Source organism: Cydia splendana, chromosome 3, assembly GCF_910591565.1.
Source record: "Cydia splendana chromosome 3, ilCydSple1.2, whole genome shotgun sequence".
NCBI lineage: Eukaryota > Metazoa > Arthropoda > Insecta > Lepidoptera > Tortricidae > Cydia > Cydia splendana.
In genome coordinates this window covers 9,522,560-9,540,551 of record NC_085962.1, presented here as the reverse complement: position 1 = coordinate 9,540,551, position 17,992 = coordinate 9,522,560, and the positions used below count along the sequence as shown (strand labels likewise).

Sequence of the window (17,992 nt, the reverse complement as noted above, 5' to 3'; positions counted from 1 at the left end):
TAATCATTAGCGTGTTTGTATAGACAAAAGCGAGGCAGGTGACTGCTGTTCAAAGAGCATCTAACTTCAGTTGTAACTCGGTTACCTGTGGCGTGAGGTGTTCAAGGCGTGGCTTTTGACTAAGGGCCCGATTCGGATTTTGAAATAGACATCTAATTAGATATCTTTTAGACATCACCAAGATATGATGCTTAAGATCTAACCTGTCAAATTTGACATTTGAGCGATTCTGGAGATAATCTTGAACGATTTCCACAGGATATGACTTAGAGATCCAATTCACATCTAATAGATATCTTACTCTATCTAACGTAAAATTGTGACCTTGGTTGCCCAAAAGAGAACTTCTCTTCTTCCTCGATTCCTCATGACTGAGGGTCGCGACCACATGAGGTCGTTATTTTGTTCACCAAGGCTCTCCATTCTGCACGATTTCCCGCTTTCCTAATAATAGGCGCCTGTGTAGATCCCTGGCAGGCCTTTTTTACAGTGTCCACCCAGCGGGTTGATGGATGTCATTTGAGCGGGTGGTAGTGACACAGGCTATATAAATTTTGAAAAAAAAAACGCCCGTAAATGAAAAATGGAGGGGGGTAGTTTGTTTTTTTCTTACTGCAGCAATATGGGTACCAAATGAAAGATTAGAAAAAGACCACTACAAAAATATATGTCAACAGTGAGCAAAATGCGATTTTGCTCACTGAGTGAGACAAAATGACATTCAAGTGACCTTTATAGTCAAATGTCATTTCAACATGCGGGGTCTAATACAAATTCGAAATACTTGGGTTCTATTATCTTTGTCCCTTTCACACTGTTAGCAAAAAGAAACCGACGAAAAAAAGTTCAAACGACATTCAACGGTATATTGACTGTTTATAATAGACCCCCGAAAAACTTCAGAACACATCGTTCCAAACCACGTACGAGTTCCGTATGAGTTTGAATTCTTAATAATTATTTCATTAAAATAAAGTTTAAGATTTGATAAAAATACTATATTTTAGGTATTTTATTTTACAGTTAAAATAATGAACTCAAAAAATACACAGATTATCACGCAAAATTAGTTATTTTACTTTTAAGAATTTCTACCATAGTTGACAAGTACGTACCTATCCGCAATTCGGACCGCATCTTACAAAGTTTTTTTTTACAAAAAAAAAGTTGTCGGTTGAAGTGTCAGTTGATGTTGATGTTCGTTATTGTTATTTCCATATTATTTGACTGAAATTTATTATTACATTTTGTTTTTGTGTTCGATTGCGGTAATTAAACTTAATTGTTTGTATATCTTAAGAAAACATGAGTGCACAGGTATTAAGTGACGAAGACATTACATACATTTTTCAAGTTGTCTAATAGGTATGTTCTCATTGCTAAGGTGAAAAATTTTGTGTACGAGATCAAAGTTATTTACATCTCGTGCGCTTTTGAGTCCCTTACTACGCTCAAGATTCTATAATAGAATCTATTATAGAATCTTTCGCTTGCACGGGACTCAAAATAAGCACTCGAAAAAATATCAAACTTTGATCTCTTGTTGTACAAATAACTATTGTCATACGCTAGTAATTTCTCTGTTAAGTACCTAGGTATATTTAAATATTTTTCACCGTCGAAGATTGCTTCAACAAATACAATGTTTTACTTAGTTTTTGCGAATAAAGAATTTATTTAGCTAGGTTTATGATCATTTTCCTTTCTATTGGTTATAAATTCTAAACTAAAAATTTAGAATCTTCTCAGAATAGGATAAAAAATGTATTCGAAAAATCATGTTCTAATCAAGGAAAATGCAAACTCATTAAATCCATTCGCAAGCAAAATGATGTATCTTTAGCAACATAAAGTAATGTACGAAATAAGAGAATATATCGCAACACACAGTAGTAAAACGAACTACGAAACTCCCTGACATTTATAGACGCGATTCTGTATTTATGTCCTTTTAATGGTCTCGCACATTACCGCCCCTCGCGCGACGTTAGGAAAGAAAACATTACAATTGAACTTATTTACTGGTCCAGGTTAGGTCGTTTTGCGAGAACTTTCTTGAATTATTAGGTGTATTAATGAGGTATTTAGTACAAGTTAAATAGTATTTATTTATATTGAAAAAAAAAAACACAGATTGCACACTTCTTGCAACTCTCGGAGGATATTGAAAAAATGATCATCAACAATAATATGGCTCTTCAATAATAACAAATAGTTCATGAAAAATAGGAAGAAAACAGCCATTACTATTGGAATGAAACCTATTAAATCACCACGGGTCATTAGCCTATTCGGTGATATACAACAGTCGGTCTTGGACTCTATTGTTATGGTAATAACAGCGGCATTAATAGCATTATAGCCATAAAATATGGGAAATATGTAGGTAGCAGACTTATTAATGTTTTCGTAGGTAATTCAGCATTTATTTTGTGAATTATAGGTAGGTAAAAGGCGCATTAGCTACAGCCTCCGAATATTTGTAGATACCTACGTATAACATTTACAGTGTTTTTAAAGATCTTTTTCATATGTGGTATAATATTTGTTAACCACGAACTTTTCAAATATTTGTAGTGATTTTAACTTTTAAAGCAGTATAGGTAACATACTGCTTGTGTGAGTTCTGTAAAATACCTATTAGTAATGTAGTGTGTAATAGTAGTGTGTAAGTGTATACGCTGGTCGTTGTTATCGACAAGTACAGACTGTAAAACTATTATCTTAGCACCCCTGCATACAAATGTGTATGCAATGCCAAGCATTGCTGACTGTACAATAGTAATGTAATATAAGTATGACGCAGGCAGCATGGGTGTTGTACACAGGATGGCGGGTGGGCGTAGTATCTCAATGTATTACTTCACAGCTAACTCAGTATGCTACTGTTGCATGAAATAAACTTTCGAACTTGTTAACCAAACTAGTGCCTACTAAAATATCTAGTCGCTATTGGGATGTACATATTTGGATTGCACTCAAATAAAAGGATCGCATAAAATCGTTCAAGCCTTTATTCAAATCAAGCTAGGCCGGCTCCAACCGTACACCTCTGACCCGAGAAGATTTAATTCCTTCTCAATTGGAGAAGGGTTAAAGGGTATCCCAATATGGGACCGGCAACAAACTCGGCGGGACACATCTTTTCAAAACAACACTTCTTTTCTTTATTTTACAAAGGTAAGCTTCTAATCACACGTAAGAAATCAAAATAACACTTGGAATAAAACACTTAGCTAAATGGTTAAAGAACGTTGGAGTCTATAAGCTTTCAGAATAATCGTTCAGGTATAAGCCTTCAGGAACGTGGCGAATTAGGCACGAGGTTGGCTATCGTCTGATCTCTAGCGCGGTCCGATCAAGTCTGCTCGAGGAGCCTCACCGCTCCCGCCTTTAAGTCAAGTAGGCAAACCTGCTCGACCGGTCTACCAACATAACGACAAAACTGCCAACTCGTGCCTACGTTCACCCAAGAGAAACCTCTTGACGTTCCAAAGCCTTCTACCTGTCATCTTAGTTCAACAACACGCCAATAGATGGCGTTACTCTCTACGCAACATTATGAATTTCGTTACAACCCAGTAATACGTAGCCAAACATTGCTAATCAACTTTATACAGGCGTCTAAAACTATGAACTGTAACGCTGCAATACGTCCTTCTGGAGTCACGCTCCGACAAGTAAGATCAATTTATTGATATTGCTACGAACCAACCTGCAGTTTTATGAATAAAATCCCATTGAGCTACATACATAAGGAGTTTCCAATTAAACTTATAGCATCGATTTTATGCTTCACTCAGAGCGTTAAGTACTTTTGAGTCTACTTGTTACTTGAATTCTAAATAAACGAGTATGGAGAGTAGAGGTACCTAAGGAGAACAATCTCCCATGGAAGAAGTGTTGCTAAAGTGTCCAGCTGGCAGCTGTAAGTAAATAATAGATAGTTAAAATCTCTCCGGTGGCGCTAGGGTAGCACAAGGACATGACATGAACTTTGACGTGATTGACGGAGTGAAGTGCGCTGTCAGTGATTTGAATTTTTTTATCAAACCTACCTACCTATTTAAGGTTTTTTGATGGACACTTTTCATACACATTGATCGTTCTCCTTACCTCTACCCTCCATATAAACGAGCTTTATGTGCGATTCTTAAACAAGAGTTCAATGTTGCTGGAGTAATGAATATTTACGATGCCCTTGGATCCCTCGGAGTTGCGCACCCTTATCATGATGTACGGTTGGCGATAAATACGACATAGTACAGGGAAAAGTAAAAGTAAAAGGCAGTACTGAAGTTACTAATGGCTTTAATATTTTGATAACTATATAGCTACATTAAGGGTAAGGGGAGGGGAGGCCTTTGCCCAGCGGTGGAACACTCTTATAGGCTAATAACAAAGACACGTTAATATTTCAAATGGTTATTAAATATGGTAGTTGTACGTCTTGACTATAAATTAATTTAGCCTACACGAGGAATATACAACGTAACCTTAGCCATTGGACAAACCCTGAAATCCCACGTAGGGTTACTTCTCAGAAATGCTCTAATGGTAATATTTTTTTAATTAGAACAAAAGATAAAAAAATAAATTATCAAATAAAAGTTATTTCCAATAATCGACAACAAAAAGAAACATACTGTATTAATCATTGGCAGTGCTTTTGACAATTTGTTTGAAAATGTGCGGCAATGATGACATTTGTCACAACTCAGAATCTTAGTAATGTCATAAATAAAAAAAATAATCAAAACGGTAGAAGAAGGTTTCATACTATTTATTACCTCAGGAGCTACTAACACATACAGGTTGCTCCAAAGTAAAAAAATCGTAATTTGTTAATTTCTTCGTAACCGCTACACCGATTGTTATAATACTTTGTATACTGGTTCTAAATACCCTAATGCATATGTACATTTCGGCTTTGTCCAATGGCTAGGGACACCCTGTATATTGAAACTTTCGTTAGAAGAGTTTTCATCATCATTCGAGTACGAACGTTCTCGAATAATTGATGTAGTGTATGAGGCATTCTGATCCCGATAGGTATGTTTATGATTTATAAGATAACTTGATTTGCGACTTGTTCCTATAATACACGAGTTTGTAATTTGGGACGTCAGTAGGCACGTATTACCTACTCGATTATGTCATTGTTTTCTTTGTTCCTTATTATTCGTTAAAACATGGTTTCAATAAAATATCAACATTTTGGAAAGTACTTTGACAAATTGGAAGGATATCTATAAATAGTTTGGGTAAAATCAACAGCACACCAAAGGCAAGTTCGTAATTCGCCCACACCGTCACTCTCTGTGCAATCAGGTACAGAATACCCACGGCCATGGCCTTAAATTAATGAGGGTACAACCCCAGATATCTTGTCTCGTCGACCTTTACAATCTAGTGCGAACATAAATTGTGATAGAGAGAGCTCGGGGGCTTGTTTAATTTCACGACTGAATAAATCGGAATGTTATGGAAACTGTGATGGGTTGCCCATGGGCTGCGTTAAGGATCAAGTTTATTAGCCAGTAACGTTTGAATATTATTGCAACTTCCTTTTTGAGGTACCTTTCCTGTAGTGCTTGGAGCACAGTAATATGCACAACTTTTCTGCCCTTACGCACATATAAAATGTCATAAACGCTGAGATGAAGGCGGCCATTGCGCTTTAAGTAAAGATAAATCTGATTAAAAAAAACCTTGTTTTAAAAACCCAACCAAGAGCGTTTAATGGATTCTTTACAATTAGAGATGTTCGTGTTTCCGTTCCTTTTAAAACGACATTTTAATACCTAAACATAAAACGAGCGAGGCTCTACTTTACGTTAATCATATCAGTTCAATTAAGAAATTCAAGATGGCGGCCGTTTTGTACAATTTCGACTTCAGATTTCTATTGAGGAGCCTTTCGAATACACAGATATACATTTTTAACGTGATCATACCAAAAACAAAGAAATTCAAGATAACGGCCATTTTTTACAATGTTGACTACGAATTCATATTACGGTACCTTTCGGATCTATAAATATCAAGTTCCATCATGATTAGAGCATAAATAAAGAAATTCAAGATGGCGGCTGCCATATTGCTGACGAGATTAGAACGTTTAGATCGTCACTCATTTGACAGTGACATCGCCCGTGTTACTGCTGCAGCAGTAACTCTGCAGTTATCATCCGAATACAACGTTAAATTTATCTTAGCGAGGTGAAATCTCACTTGAAAAATTGAATTGTTTAAATTTGTTAAACCACTGTGGGCTACTTTCAGCACAACAACTTAAACTACTATCAAGTCGGTAGCTTTTGAAATATAGCTTTTTTATTGCCAAATTTAAATTAATTTTCTTCATTTATATCGGCGTATAATGAACTTGCGTTCTTTTACCAACAACTCCGCTAAAATTAACCACTTCAAACTCATGAAAAGTCGACCTACTTCAGCTCTCCCAGTTCCTTAGCAACAAGCAATTTCTAACAATGGGTGCTAATTATGAAAAGCTATGGACTCGCGTGCAGTGGCAACGCAATTATGCTAATCTTATTAGTTAATCCACTTCGTGCCGTGCAATTTTATGTTGCACCACGAAATCTAGGGACTGCATAATACTGGTGCAGATAAACTATTGTTGAAAAATCATGTTGATGTAGTTTTTACACTATATGACTGAAGCGAGCACTTGCACACTAAATTTATGCTATTGAAATGTGATACCTTAGAATAATTGGTAGATTAAGAAGTAACCATACAGTAACAAAAATCCTTAATTTGTATGAAAACGGCATATCTGTCTTTGTAGTTAATCTGTGCAAAAACTGCATCGCGCGTTGGTTGCGCGCAACTTTCCGTGGCGTGTTAACTTCACCTGTAATTATCTATAGCACTTTAGCAGCCTTTATGTTTTTGTTCTGCATATTTTCTTAGTCTAGAAATGCTTTGTAATCTCTTAAAGCGTTTCTGACCAGCTAGCATGAGTTGCGTTCTCGCGCGCGACACCATTTCATTTCATTTTCATTTATTTCCTTGCTTTGTGTGTACAGTGGGTCTTATTAATAAATACATACATCTAACGCGACTTCAAGTATGGACTTGCACGCGAGAATGCACCTCATGCTAGGCGGTCTGAATCGAACTAGTTTGCTTTATTATAAATCTACATCAAAATTATTTTTATAAACAGGTAAGTATATGTATAAACTAACAGTTCACGGTCGCCACTTTGCGGTCATGGTGTCTTAGTGTGACACGACATGGTTAGATTCGGATCTAGGTGGACAATGGTACTTTTAAATACTATTGCTACGGTCGTCACATCATCAGATTGTTCATATGACTTCACAGTATCTAACTTCATTAAAAGACAGCCTTAGGTACCATTAAATCAAACAACATTCGTTGTATCAATAGCACAATGAGAAACAAAGAAACATTTTTTTCAATCGGCCAACTTTTACGATACCAGGGAGTAAGTATGGATCTCTGCAAAAGCCTCGCCTTTCTAACTTAGGAAATTTCACTTAAGAAACAAAAGTACTCCAATAAAAGAAGAACAATCATAAAAAGAGAGATGTAAGCGTGGTTCCTTAAAAGTCGAAGTGGGCTGGCACCTATAGGGTTATTTTAGAATCCCTTAAAACGCAGTGGGAAAGAAGCAAGGTGAAGTCCTAAGTATTTTTGACGAACCATATTTTGTTTCTTGATACTTAGGTAGTTGTTATATTCGATGTTATATTTATTCGTGATTCCTTAACACAATCACTTCCTTCTGCTTAGCGACTGAAACAATAGGTAGGGTTCGTCGGATAACGAAATGAGAATCGCTCACTTAGCTGGGGCGTTTTCGGGTTTTCCAATCAACTTGTTCTGGTTTCCTATCGAAAGAAATCTGATGGACGTTTGGTTGCCGTATAACTACCGAACATCATATTCTTTAAAGTACAAAACTTGGTTTTCTTAAAATACCAAATTGAGTAATTATTTATTTATTAAGTCGGCTTTTGTAAATATTTTATATTTGCAGTTTAATATAAACATACATTTGAGTTTATGGGTAAACAAATAACACAATAATATAGGATTAATCTCAATTTATATTTTTCTTAAATTAAGCCAATTACTTTCAAATGAAAACGTTTACTGTTCAACACCTGGTGTTTTGTTCATTTTGGCAGGTATGCAAAAAATTCAATTTGCTGTACCGCGGCGGGCGTTCGAGCGGGCTCGCATGCCTAATTTTCGAAATCTGCAATAAGCTGTGTTTCGGTTGTTGAAAACGCGACCTTAAAATAAAGAACTAACGTTCAAATTAAAAATGAAAAGAAACCCGATACGAGATTATAAAATTTTTTACTCATAATTCCCCCTCGACTTAATCCTGCTATCACTACTCGCCTGCCTCTGATTACAGAGAAAAACCATTATATTTCAAAAATTACACGGTGGAAAATTATTCTTCATTTGAGAGATTTATTTATGCACGGAAGAATTAATCCTGCGGTGTCAAATCACACGCTGCTAGCAAAAAGATTGTGGGTTAAGGCGACGGTAGCGGTGGGTAAAATATCAGATTCTGTCAATTTACCCCATTTCACACACAAGCGCACTTCACGCACACTACCTCACTTTACTGGGACAGGTCAGTGACCCATCATGTTTTTTTAAGATTGGACATTTAGTTTAGTATTGACCACTAGCCTCCTTTGAAGGTAAAAGCATTCCATTTAAAGATGAAAGAGAAACAATGCATTTAATCTTGCTTTCCTTGTCTGTTCATGTCACACGTGACGTACCTATTTAATTCATTTGATTGTTGACTGTTTTACTACCTAATATTGCTTTGTCGAGATACGCGTTTTGTACAATTAAAGCGAATAAAACAAGATGTCATTAAGTCAGATGTAAAATGTTATTTACTACTCTATACGGTTTTTCATAATGTGCAAAATCCATTCAATAGGAATTTAAATAAATAAAGTTTCAGCAGGGTGGCAATTCCATTTTGGCGGATAAAGCGAAACAGAATAGTTCTATCGAACCTGCTTACAAATTTTCACGAGAATCAGTTGAGAAATGTGATCTGCAAAGGAGAACATACAAAAGCATTTTTGCCCGAGCTGAAACGGAGACCTTTGCTAACGCTCGGCCAATGATGGTTTAGGTACACCTATAAAAAATGGTTGTCCCTGCTGTAATTTTAATATCTTCATATTTCAACCGGTATAGTTTTACCTTCAAAAATAATCGGTATCGCTAAACAATAGCGGTACCTTACTACTTATACGTTCACGAAATCGGTATCTGCATAACTTGATTGTTAGTAAACTAACCTGGAAAATAATCTCAAAATCACCGAAACATTTATGTACAGTCACCTGCAATAATATGTTACGTCATTAGCGCCAACTTTGCCTCCAGGGAAACTTTGCCCAAAACGACAATTTTAAATAAATTCGTTAATGTAGAAAAATTGATAATAGTTATGGCCACCCTGCTGTTTTTAGTAGAAAATTGGTTATATTTCTGACAAAGTATATGCCAAACTTGTGCATAACTTGACTTGGGAATTTTGAGCGTGTTGTCTAATATAGGGTATATTTCGGCGGGCAAAAAATTGATAAATAATGAATGCAAGTAGAAAAAATTGAGAACCCTTTGACAAATATTTCCGGGTTTCAGTTATAACTAGTGTCCGATCGAAACATGTTTTTTTGCCGAAACCGAAACCGAAACCGAATGTTCGGCTTTGGCTCTAGTTTCGGCCGAAACCGAAACCGAAACCGAAACTTTTGTAGACTTGTTAAAATCGTTGAAAAAATGTCATAAAACCGCTTTTACACACATATTATGGGGCTGTCAACACCCAATGTCCTTGAAATTGATGTTACTTAAGCAGTTTTTTAAGAAAATTACTAGAGTTAGACCAAGATAATTCTGCAACGATTTTGATAACACATGCAGTGCAAGTGTTAATTTAAACGTCAAAACTTCCATGAAATTATGTCGTATAAATAACATATGCACTAGCAACTAGTAGCACTGCGTATGCTATCAAAATCATTGGAAAATTTTCTTGGTCTAACTCTATTCATTCACCAGTCAAGCTAACATGTAGATACAGGGTCAACCAAAAAACCAACCAAAAACGCGAGCGCAGCGAGCGCGAAATTTTTTGTTAACAATATCGCAAGGCCGGGTACCGATCTTCACCTGAGGGGCTACCGCGAAAACCGAAATTTGCAAATTGCGGGGATCTTTCTCTTTTACTCCAATGAAGGCGTAATTAGAGTGACAGAGAAAAATGCCCGCAATTTGCAAACTTCGATTTTCGCGGTTATAGCCCTGGGCCTAAAAGTCCGAAGTGCTCCGAACGTGAGGCGAACTTTCATGCAAAGTCAAAGCCGTGCTTCAGGCTTCAGGATAAGTAGTTAAGCACAGACTCCAACCAATGTCCATTGTATTAAAAAGCGAGACCGCAGGCCGAGCATGGCGCAGCGAGACCAAAGGCTAAGCTGAAGTAGAGGACATGTGGAACACAAACCAATGGTAAATTGAGGTAAAAAGTGAGGCTAAGGTCGAGCATTCGTATGAAAAACTGTACTGGGGACACTTTTAAGGGTTTTTTCTTCGTTTTAATTAATAATCAGCTGTTCAGCTTCGCAAAATATTAACTATTGAGAAAATCAACTTTGCGGCACTAGTTGAGCGTAGCCTTTAGCCTCGCTTAAAATTTGCCATTAGAGGTAGATAGAAAAATGAGTGAATAAGAGCGAAAAAGACATCGTTCGACTCGTGCCGAGCTGATACTCGGCCAACGGCTACGTGCGACAGTGCTATCTCATTCACTCCGATACAATTAGACAGTGTGCGCGTTATAGATATTGACAGCCTCTTAAGACTGCGTCGACCGTCCAGTGGCGCTCTCATTAGTGGAATTGTGTTTTATAATAAACCAATTAATTTCTGTACCTATACATGAATCAGTATATGTAGGTATGTATTAATATTGTTGTCCTACTTATTCCCGAAATTTTGGTCTTTGTCCGAAGTACCATTTCGTAAGTTTCGGCCCGGCCGAAAGGTTCGGCCGTTTTATGGCCGAAACCGAAACTACAGCCGCAACATGATTTTTTGGCCGAAATTGGCCGAAACCGAAACCGAAACCGAACCTTCGGTCGGACACTAGTTATAACACATGAAGCATAGATTATGTCTATTGAGATTTAAACTAAAAAGGCCTAAATACACAAAAGTTTTAGCGGTGGGCAAAGTAATCCGGTAATTTGGCATCCATACCAACATTGCCCACCACCAAAAACGGATTAGGGTTGTCACTTTCATCTAATTTACCCAACTTCGCAAGTAAAAGAAGGTTATGTTTGTACACTAAAATAAGTTTATAAATATATACTGTATTTAATTTGTCTTATTATCCTTTATTTAGATGTTTTATACCGTTATGTATTATCCCGAATGAAAACACAACAAAAATCATATTTTTGGCCATTAAACTATTGTAACAGATTTTCTCAAAAGTGACAACCCTAGCCTTTGTAAAATGCTTAGGCGAGCCTTATTTGGAAATGGGCAAAAACGGGTAGGCAACATTGCCCAGCAAATTTATTTAAAAGGATTTACACTTATCGCTAAGTTATTAACAGGGAATGGTAGGATTGCCCAAAACCTTTAAGTGATCCTTAGACATCATCATCATACGAGCTGTATTTGAATACCAAATTGACGTGGGCAATGTTGGCGAAAACCCCGGATATTTTATTATTTGCCCGCCCTCTAAAACGCAAAAAATGGGTAAAAACACGATAAAAAAAATGGTTTCTTCACATAAACTGATGCGTTTGATCACAATGGACGTGCTGAGCAAAAAAAGTCATATGATGTGATTTTTTTTGAGAAATTCGTGTTTTAAAAAAAAAGCGGGCAAAGTTGGTGGTAATGAGTAATGACGGTACCTACTCTTCGAAGGCCGCAAAAATATGTGACATGCTCTTATGGTTCTACAAATAAGATCATGTCAGATATTTTTGCGGCCTTCGTTGTGTAACATAAATTGCAGGTGACTGTACATTTGGAATAATTATTTTATTTAGTTACAACGAAAGTTTCAAGTTTAGTACGAAAATACTTCAGATATGCAATATGCACAAAATGTAGACCTAATCGAAATAAAACATTGCTTTTTATAGTAAATTTATAAAACATTCGATACATAGGTATACATAACAATAACCAGGCCACATTGCTATTGGCCTGTAAGCTTCATCTCGGTCTCCAAAGCCGCAAAAACTTGCTAGTACTTAGTGCTGGTCTAGCCGTTATTTTTTCTTGAAGATTTTCAGAGAACAGCACGTACACGCATTATACATATAGACGGAACGAACGGCATAATCATAATAATTTATTCGTCGCAATCCATGGTATTACAGATCTAGGTACAAGACTTTCAGGTATTACTTATACGAATTACATAACTCTTCCTGTTAATAGGCAATATTTTAATATAAAAGTTCTATAATATAATACAAGATTACAGTTGTCATCAAAATTCATTGACATACAGAAGTCAAATACGTTTTTAAAATGACGCAAAATGATACCAGCATAATAAAAATTGATCCCAATCAGTAAAGATGAGTCTTTAAACTTTTTTCATTTTAAGCGAGATTTGAAGGAACATAATACTTAAATTCGACTGTAATCGTATTGTTTTAATATAGTTTACTGCGGTTTTCAACAATAATGACCCGTAAATAACAGCAAATGAAATTTAAATGAGACGCGAGCTGATATTTATGTACCCTATTTTTTGAAATACATTTTATCTACTGGTATGCTTTCTCGTGTGCGTATATGATTTAATGTCAATATAATTGTCAAAAGCAAGAAAATCAAGCTGTCATTTTCATTTGAAGAAGTACACGTGTGCTCCGGTGTAGCCCCAACGGGCATCTGACTTGAAGAAGAATTTTGAGTGATGTCGTCAATGTATGGAAATTGTTCGAAAGTTTACATTTGAGATTGAATTTCTGTGTTGTCTTTGTGAGTAAAAATATAAATCGATAATAAATTGGTAGCTGAATTATCTAGCTTCCAAAATCATACAATAATTCAATTACTGTCAAAGACAAAATTGTTTTGCTTCTGTCTCAAACGGAACTCCATATTTTGATTTTTTGATACTTTTAGTGTCGATTTGTAGAGAATAACAGCAAATTAAAAATATAATGACATGAAAAGTCGGTACACGGTTTCTTCGTGAATAAATTTACGTGTAATTTAATGCAATTATCAAACATTTATTGAACAAATTATGGTTACAAAGTGAGGTCTAAATCGAAAACGTCATATACCGGCCCCTTAATAAGTACCCATCTCGCATTTACTTTTTTTTTTAAAGCAACAACAAGTTTATTTAATCTGAAACAGGATAAAAATACATATATGAAGAGAATTGGTTGGTAGTGGTGGGTTAGGGCTAGGGCTGTGGTAGGTGAAAAGGTCTTGGCTTTCATAGGTGGAGACTAAGTGGACTGTAATAATAAAGATCTTGTAGGAAAATCTAGTTTATTTTAGAAACCACACAAAACATGCATTGTCATAGGAAAAAATTAAAGAAGTGCCGCTATGGCAACTAAATAACAATATTTATAATATTTCAAATAAAGAACCTTTAGTTCTTCTTTTTAATGTTGCTAACATTACTGCGCCACGAGATTAAATAAATTTAAATGCTTATGTTAACATGAGCAACATTTGACAGGATTCATTACAATAAATTATAATTATATTATTTATTTTTAAAGAAACAACTGATGATTAATCAACACAAATCTTAACAGAACAAAATAAATATATATGTAAGCTCTTTGTTTACACTTAAATACATACCTTTGTAATAGGTACTTTAGACACTTATTAAAAGCTAAAAATTAGGCTAAGTTAAATATCTATAGGCAGTAACACATATTTTTAATAGACCTACTGTGAATATGACCGCTTTGCCAAGGGTTGCTCAACTGCGCGTACTATGCCGTCCTTCCCCGGAACAAGTTAATTACCCTCGCCATAGGCTACTCGAGAGGAGGTGAATTGTCACTACGTATTATGATACTACGAATACCGAACTCGCACGAAGCAGTGAACCGTGGTGCAGGCATGAAACACATCAAGTGAGTTGTGGCAACGGCATTCAGTCTGAAACACATTAGACATTTATTTATAATCTTTTTTACAGTGATTAAACTTTCTATTATACAGTGCCTTTGTCATGAATAACATAAGATTACATTTTGTCCTGTATCTAGTAAACATATATGCTGATTTCTTATAATCAAGTTTGTCATGGGTGACTGTTTTGGCAATATTGCCAGATGCTGTGCAGCATAAGGAAGCGACGCGTTTTGTAATCGACCACTAACTCGTATAATGCCTTCGCCATCAAGGAAGGGAGTAAGCGGTTTTAAATTACCTTTAACTTGCTTGTGAGATTGCAGCATCTTTAAGTCAACTGAAAATAATTGAGCTTGCTCATGTTTGACTATTAACATGAGGGCCTTGTTGAGCTCGGCTATAGTTAAGAAGCCCTTAAGGTTTTGAGATGTCATTTTGACATGATTGCAAAACCTAAGGATATATGCAAGAACACAAGTCATTTTTGCTACAGTAGAGAACTTTTTTATTTCAAAGAGATCAGGGTGGTGCGCTGTGGTTGTAAGGTACAGAGCACTGGTATGATCAGCTTTCAGTTCAGGCAGCTTGGGTGGGCACAGGTGAATGTTCTGTTTGGATTTTTTTCTTGCTGGTAGCTGCATTCGACCACCGATGATCACGCCAAATGATGTCTGCACTAGTGTAGGACCTTGTGGCGTAGCGGCGCATGCTATTGAAGTACTTGAAGCTGCAGCACTCGAGGTTGTAAAGCTCGGTGCCGGAGTACTTGCACTGCCCGCAGTTACGATAGGCTGTTTGGTTGCTTGGTCTCCATTATTCTTCGTCTGCATCAGAAGAATCTGAAAGAAGACACCAGCATCTAGCAGCAAATCCACATCACCACGCTTATTAAAATTCTCATCGGCCAGTTTGCAGTTAGTAGGCAATGTTATGTGCGACTTGTTAATAGGAATCTGTGGCAACTTTGTTGTTATTTTATCAACAACCTTGCAATTGACATTTATTTTGAATGGATAAACAGCAGAATGCACATCAAGGTTTATACATTTGTCAATCGCATGCTTGGCATTATTGATACCAGTTATTTTAGAACTAGTATTTTGCATCGGTAATCCCAATTTGTCCACAATCCTCTGTGTAATGAACGATGCCTGTGAGCAACCATCTAACAATGCCTTGCAATATATTGCTAGCCCTGACTTAGTAATCAGCTTGACTCGAGCAGAAGGCAATATTATATTATGGGCTCTATTCCTAGTTGCAGACAAAGTTACAGAAGGAGTAGGCTTGTCTTGATGCAATAAGCTATTGTGCTGTAGCTTGCACACCTTACACCGAAAATGAAATTTGCATTTGCGCTTGTGTTGCGACAAACAAATCTTACACAAGTTGTTTGTTGAAGCGAACTCCATGCGTTTATGAATGGAAGCTAAATTAAAACTCGGGCAATTATATAATCTGTGTGCACACTTACAGTATAAACATTGCAGCTGAGGCTGATGCGCGGACGGCTTTGCTTGTGCAGCCACAGGATGGTTGACAAAGCTCTGCGAAGGCCCCTTCTGCATGTCAGTGTTTTCAAATGCTAGGGCACGTTTTTCCACGTAACCTAGGAATTCTTTTACCGTGGGCGACACATTGTTATCTCGCTCCAGTTGAAATGCTCTGTAGGTAGGCAGGTCAATCTTCTTAGATAGGATGCAAATTATTATGGCATCCCACTTATCTACCGGCTCACCCAGGTTTTGCAGAGCAGCAAGATGCTGTTTGACAACTGAAATGAAATTTCGTAAATTAGTGACATTAGATCGCGTGATTGTAGGCATATCTAGTAGTGCATTGACATGTTCTTGCGTAATTCGAACTTTATTATCGTATCGTTCCTTCAGTAAGCGCAGTGCTTCTGGGTAGCTGTTGTCTTCTAATGGCAGATTTTTTATTAAATCGAGCGGTTCATCACTTAAAAAACCTTTAAGATAATACAGCTTCTGCACCGCTGAAAAGGAAGTACACTTATCGATCATGGCTGTGAACATGTTTGTAAATTCGTAATATTCTGTGTATTTACCTGTGAATGTTTTTATGACGACTCGAGGCAGTTTGAGGTTCTCCGACTTGACACTTACGCCATTTTCGCTGCTGCTGGTAGCGCTCACTTGAGGAGGATTGTCCCGTAGGCGGATAACATTTATGATGCTATCTAACTGTGCTATCAACAAAATGTAGTTATCTTCCACCTCCTCGTCATCGGTGGCGAGAGTAGCTGGTGGGGAGGAAAAAAGCGAGGCAACCTTGCTAGTGAGGCGCTCATATTCGCGAAAGGCTTCTAGAAGCCTAGTTTTCTTTGCTTGCACTAACTCTATCGGCGAATTTATGAGCGCTTCTCGGTCAAAGCTGTTTTTTAAACGTGTGATTGAGCCTTTGGCGCGACCTCGCGCGGCTATTGCCTCTTTTTGTTCGGTGTCTGACATTTTTACAATTCTGTATAAAATGCTCTAAACAATCACTACACTTTACAATCACTAAACAATATTACACTACTAGAATACACTAATACACGAGTCACAAGTAATTTACTAATGCGGTAAATAAATTGAATTGTTCAATCACGAAACGAATTAAAAGGGCGTCGTCGCGTTATCGCTGTGTGATGAATCGCAGTGTTGCGTTCTCTCGGCGTTGACGTACGGCGCTGCGATTGGTCGAGGAACTCGAGGATTGCGCAATGCTGCCGCCCGCACGAGCACGAAGGGATGCGTTCAGATTGCACGTTGACTACACGAGACGAATGTTTCTTGCACGCGCTGAGACCGCTAGTTGGTGCATCATAGCGTTTCATTCACATGAATCTTGCGTTTTTCTTCGTATTGCGCCGCTCGGCTTTGCAAGACGGCGAAAGAAAAAACGATGATTTACTCTTCTTTTATTGCGCCGTTGGCGAGAAGAATGAAATATATTGCATTCTTTATCATTTATAATGCGCCGCTCAGGACTTCAATAAGTCGGCGTGATAAAGAATGATTTCTGACCTTCAATGTAGTTTATTGCGTGATTCCATCTTCGGCACTGATTTTTTCCATAGAAGGACCATATGAAAAGGTCTTGGCTTTCACAATGCCTTCACATGATGTTGGACTTTAAAATTGGCGAAAATAAAATATTAAAATGTAAAAATAGAAAACACGCTACATTGTCGTAGGAAAGAAATTGAAGAAGTGCCGCTATGGCAACTAAATAACAATATTTATAATATTTCAAATAAAGAACCTTTAGTTCTTCTTTTTAATGTTGCTAACAGTAGGGCTGCCCCGTCGTCAAAGCCTAGGATATTTTTTTGTGGATTTAAATCTGTGCCGTGTTCCGCATTTACTTGCCCTTTAAGAATATTAGCGGCAATAAAGAGTCTTGTTTGGTATTGACTTTATCTTATTGTTCCGTTTTACAGTAATAAATAGTAACTAATAATAACAAAGTTGTTACATTAAAACCCAAAGCTGTAATTTGAATTAAACTTTTTCATTCGGATATTTAATGTCGTAATCTAAAATAATTAATAGTTAGGTATTATTATAAAATATAAGAAAACACCTATCCATTTTTTTTAATGAAGCCTGGTGATTATTTTAATTAAATAGGTAAGCTATTTTATAGTTAAACTTTGTATTTAAGTTTTTTAAGGGTCTTAGATAGGTAGATAATATTTATATGTTTATGCCCATGCCTGTTTGTACAATTCTCCCAAAAAGTAAGATTACTTTTTTGTGTTGTAGGTACAAAAATAATTTCCTGGGGC

The 17,992-nt window shown here is 36.7% G+C and overlaps 1 protein-coding gene across 1 annotated transcript; it reads right to left on the bottom strand.

Annotated features, from left to right (window-relative positions):
- Window positions 1-14,847: 14,847 nt before the first annotated feature.
- LOC134806263 (uncharacterized) lies at window positions 14,848-17,014 on the bottom strand. Its single transcript, XM_063779493.1, has 3 exons — window positions 16,268-17,014; window positions 15,674-15,973; window positions 14,848-15,038 (listed from the first exon to the last, which is right to left on the bottom strand). Exons 1-3 carry the CDS (start codon window positions 16,668-16,670, stop codon window positions 15,013-15,015), a joined length of 729 nt encoding a protein of 242 aa, XP_063635563.1. The 5' UTR covers window positions 16,671-17,014; the 3' UTR covers window positions 14,848-15,012.
- Window positions 17,015-17,992: the final 978 nt, after the last annotated feature.

Bases quoted from the DNA above. Each gene is read 5' to 3' on its own strand.
- LOC134806263 (XM_063779493.1), bottom strand. From the start codon at position 16,670: ATGTCAGACACCGAACAAAAAGAGGCAATAGCCGCGCGAGGTCGCGCC. The intron at 15,974-16,267 runs GTAAATACACAG...ATTTCATTTCAG, and splicing joins CGTCATAAAAACATTCACAG to TTGTCAAACAGCATCTTGCT. The intron at 15,039-15,673 runs GTAAGTGTGCAC...GTCTTCTTTCAG, and splicing joins TCAGCTGCAATGTTTATACT to ATTCTTCTGATGCAGACGAA.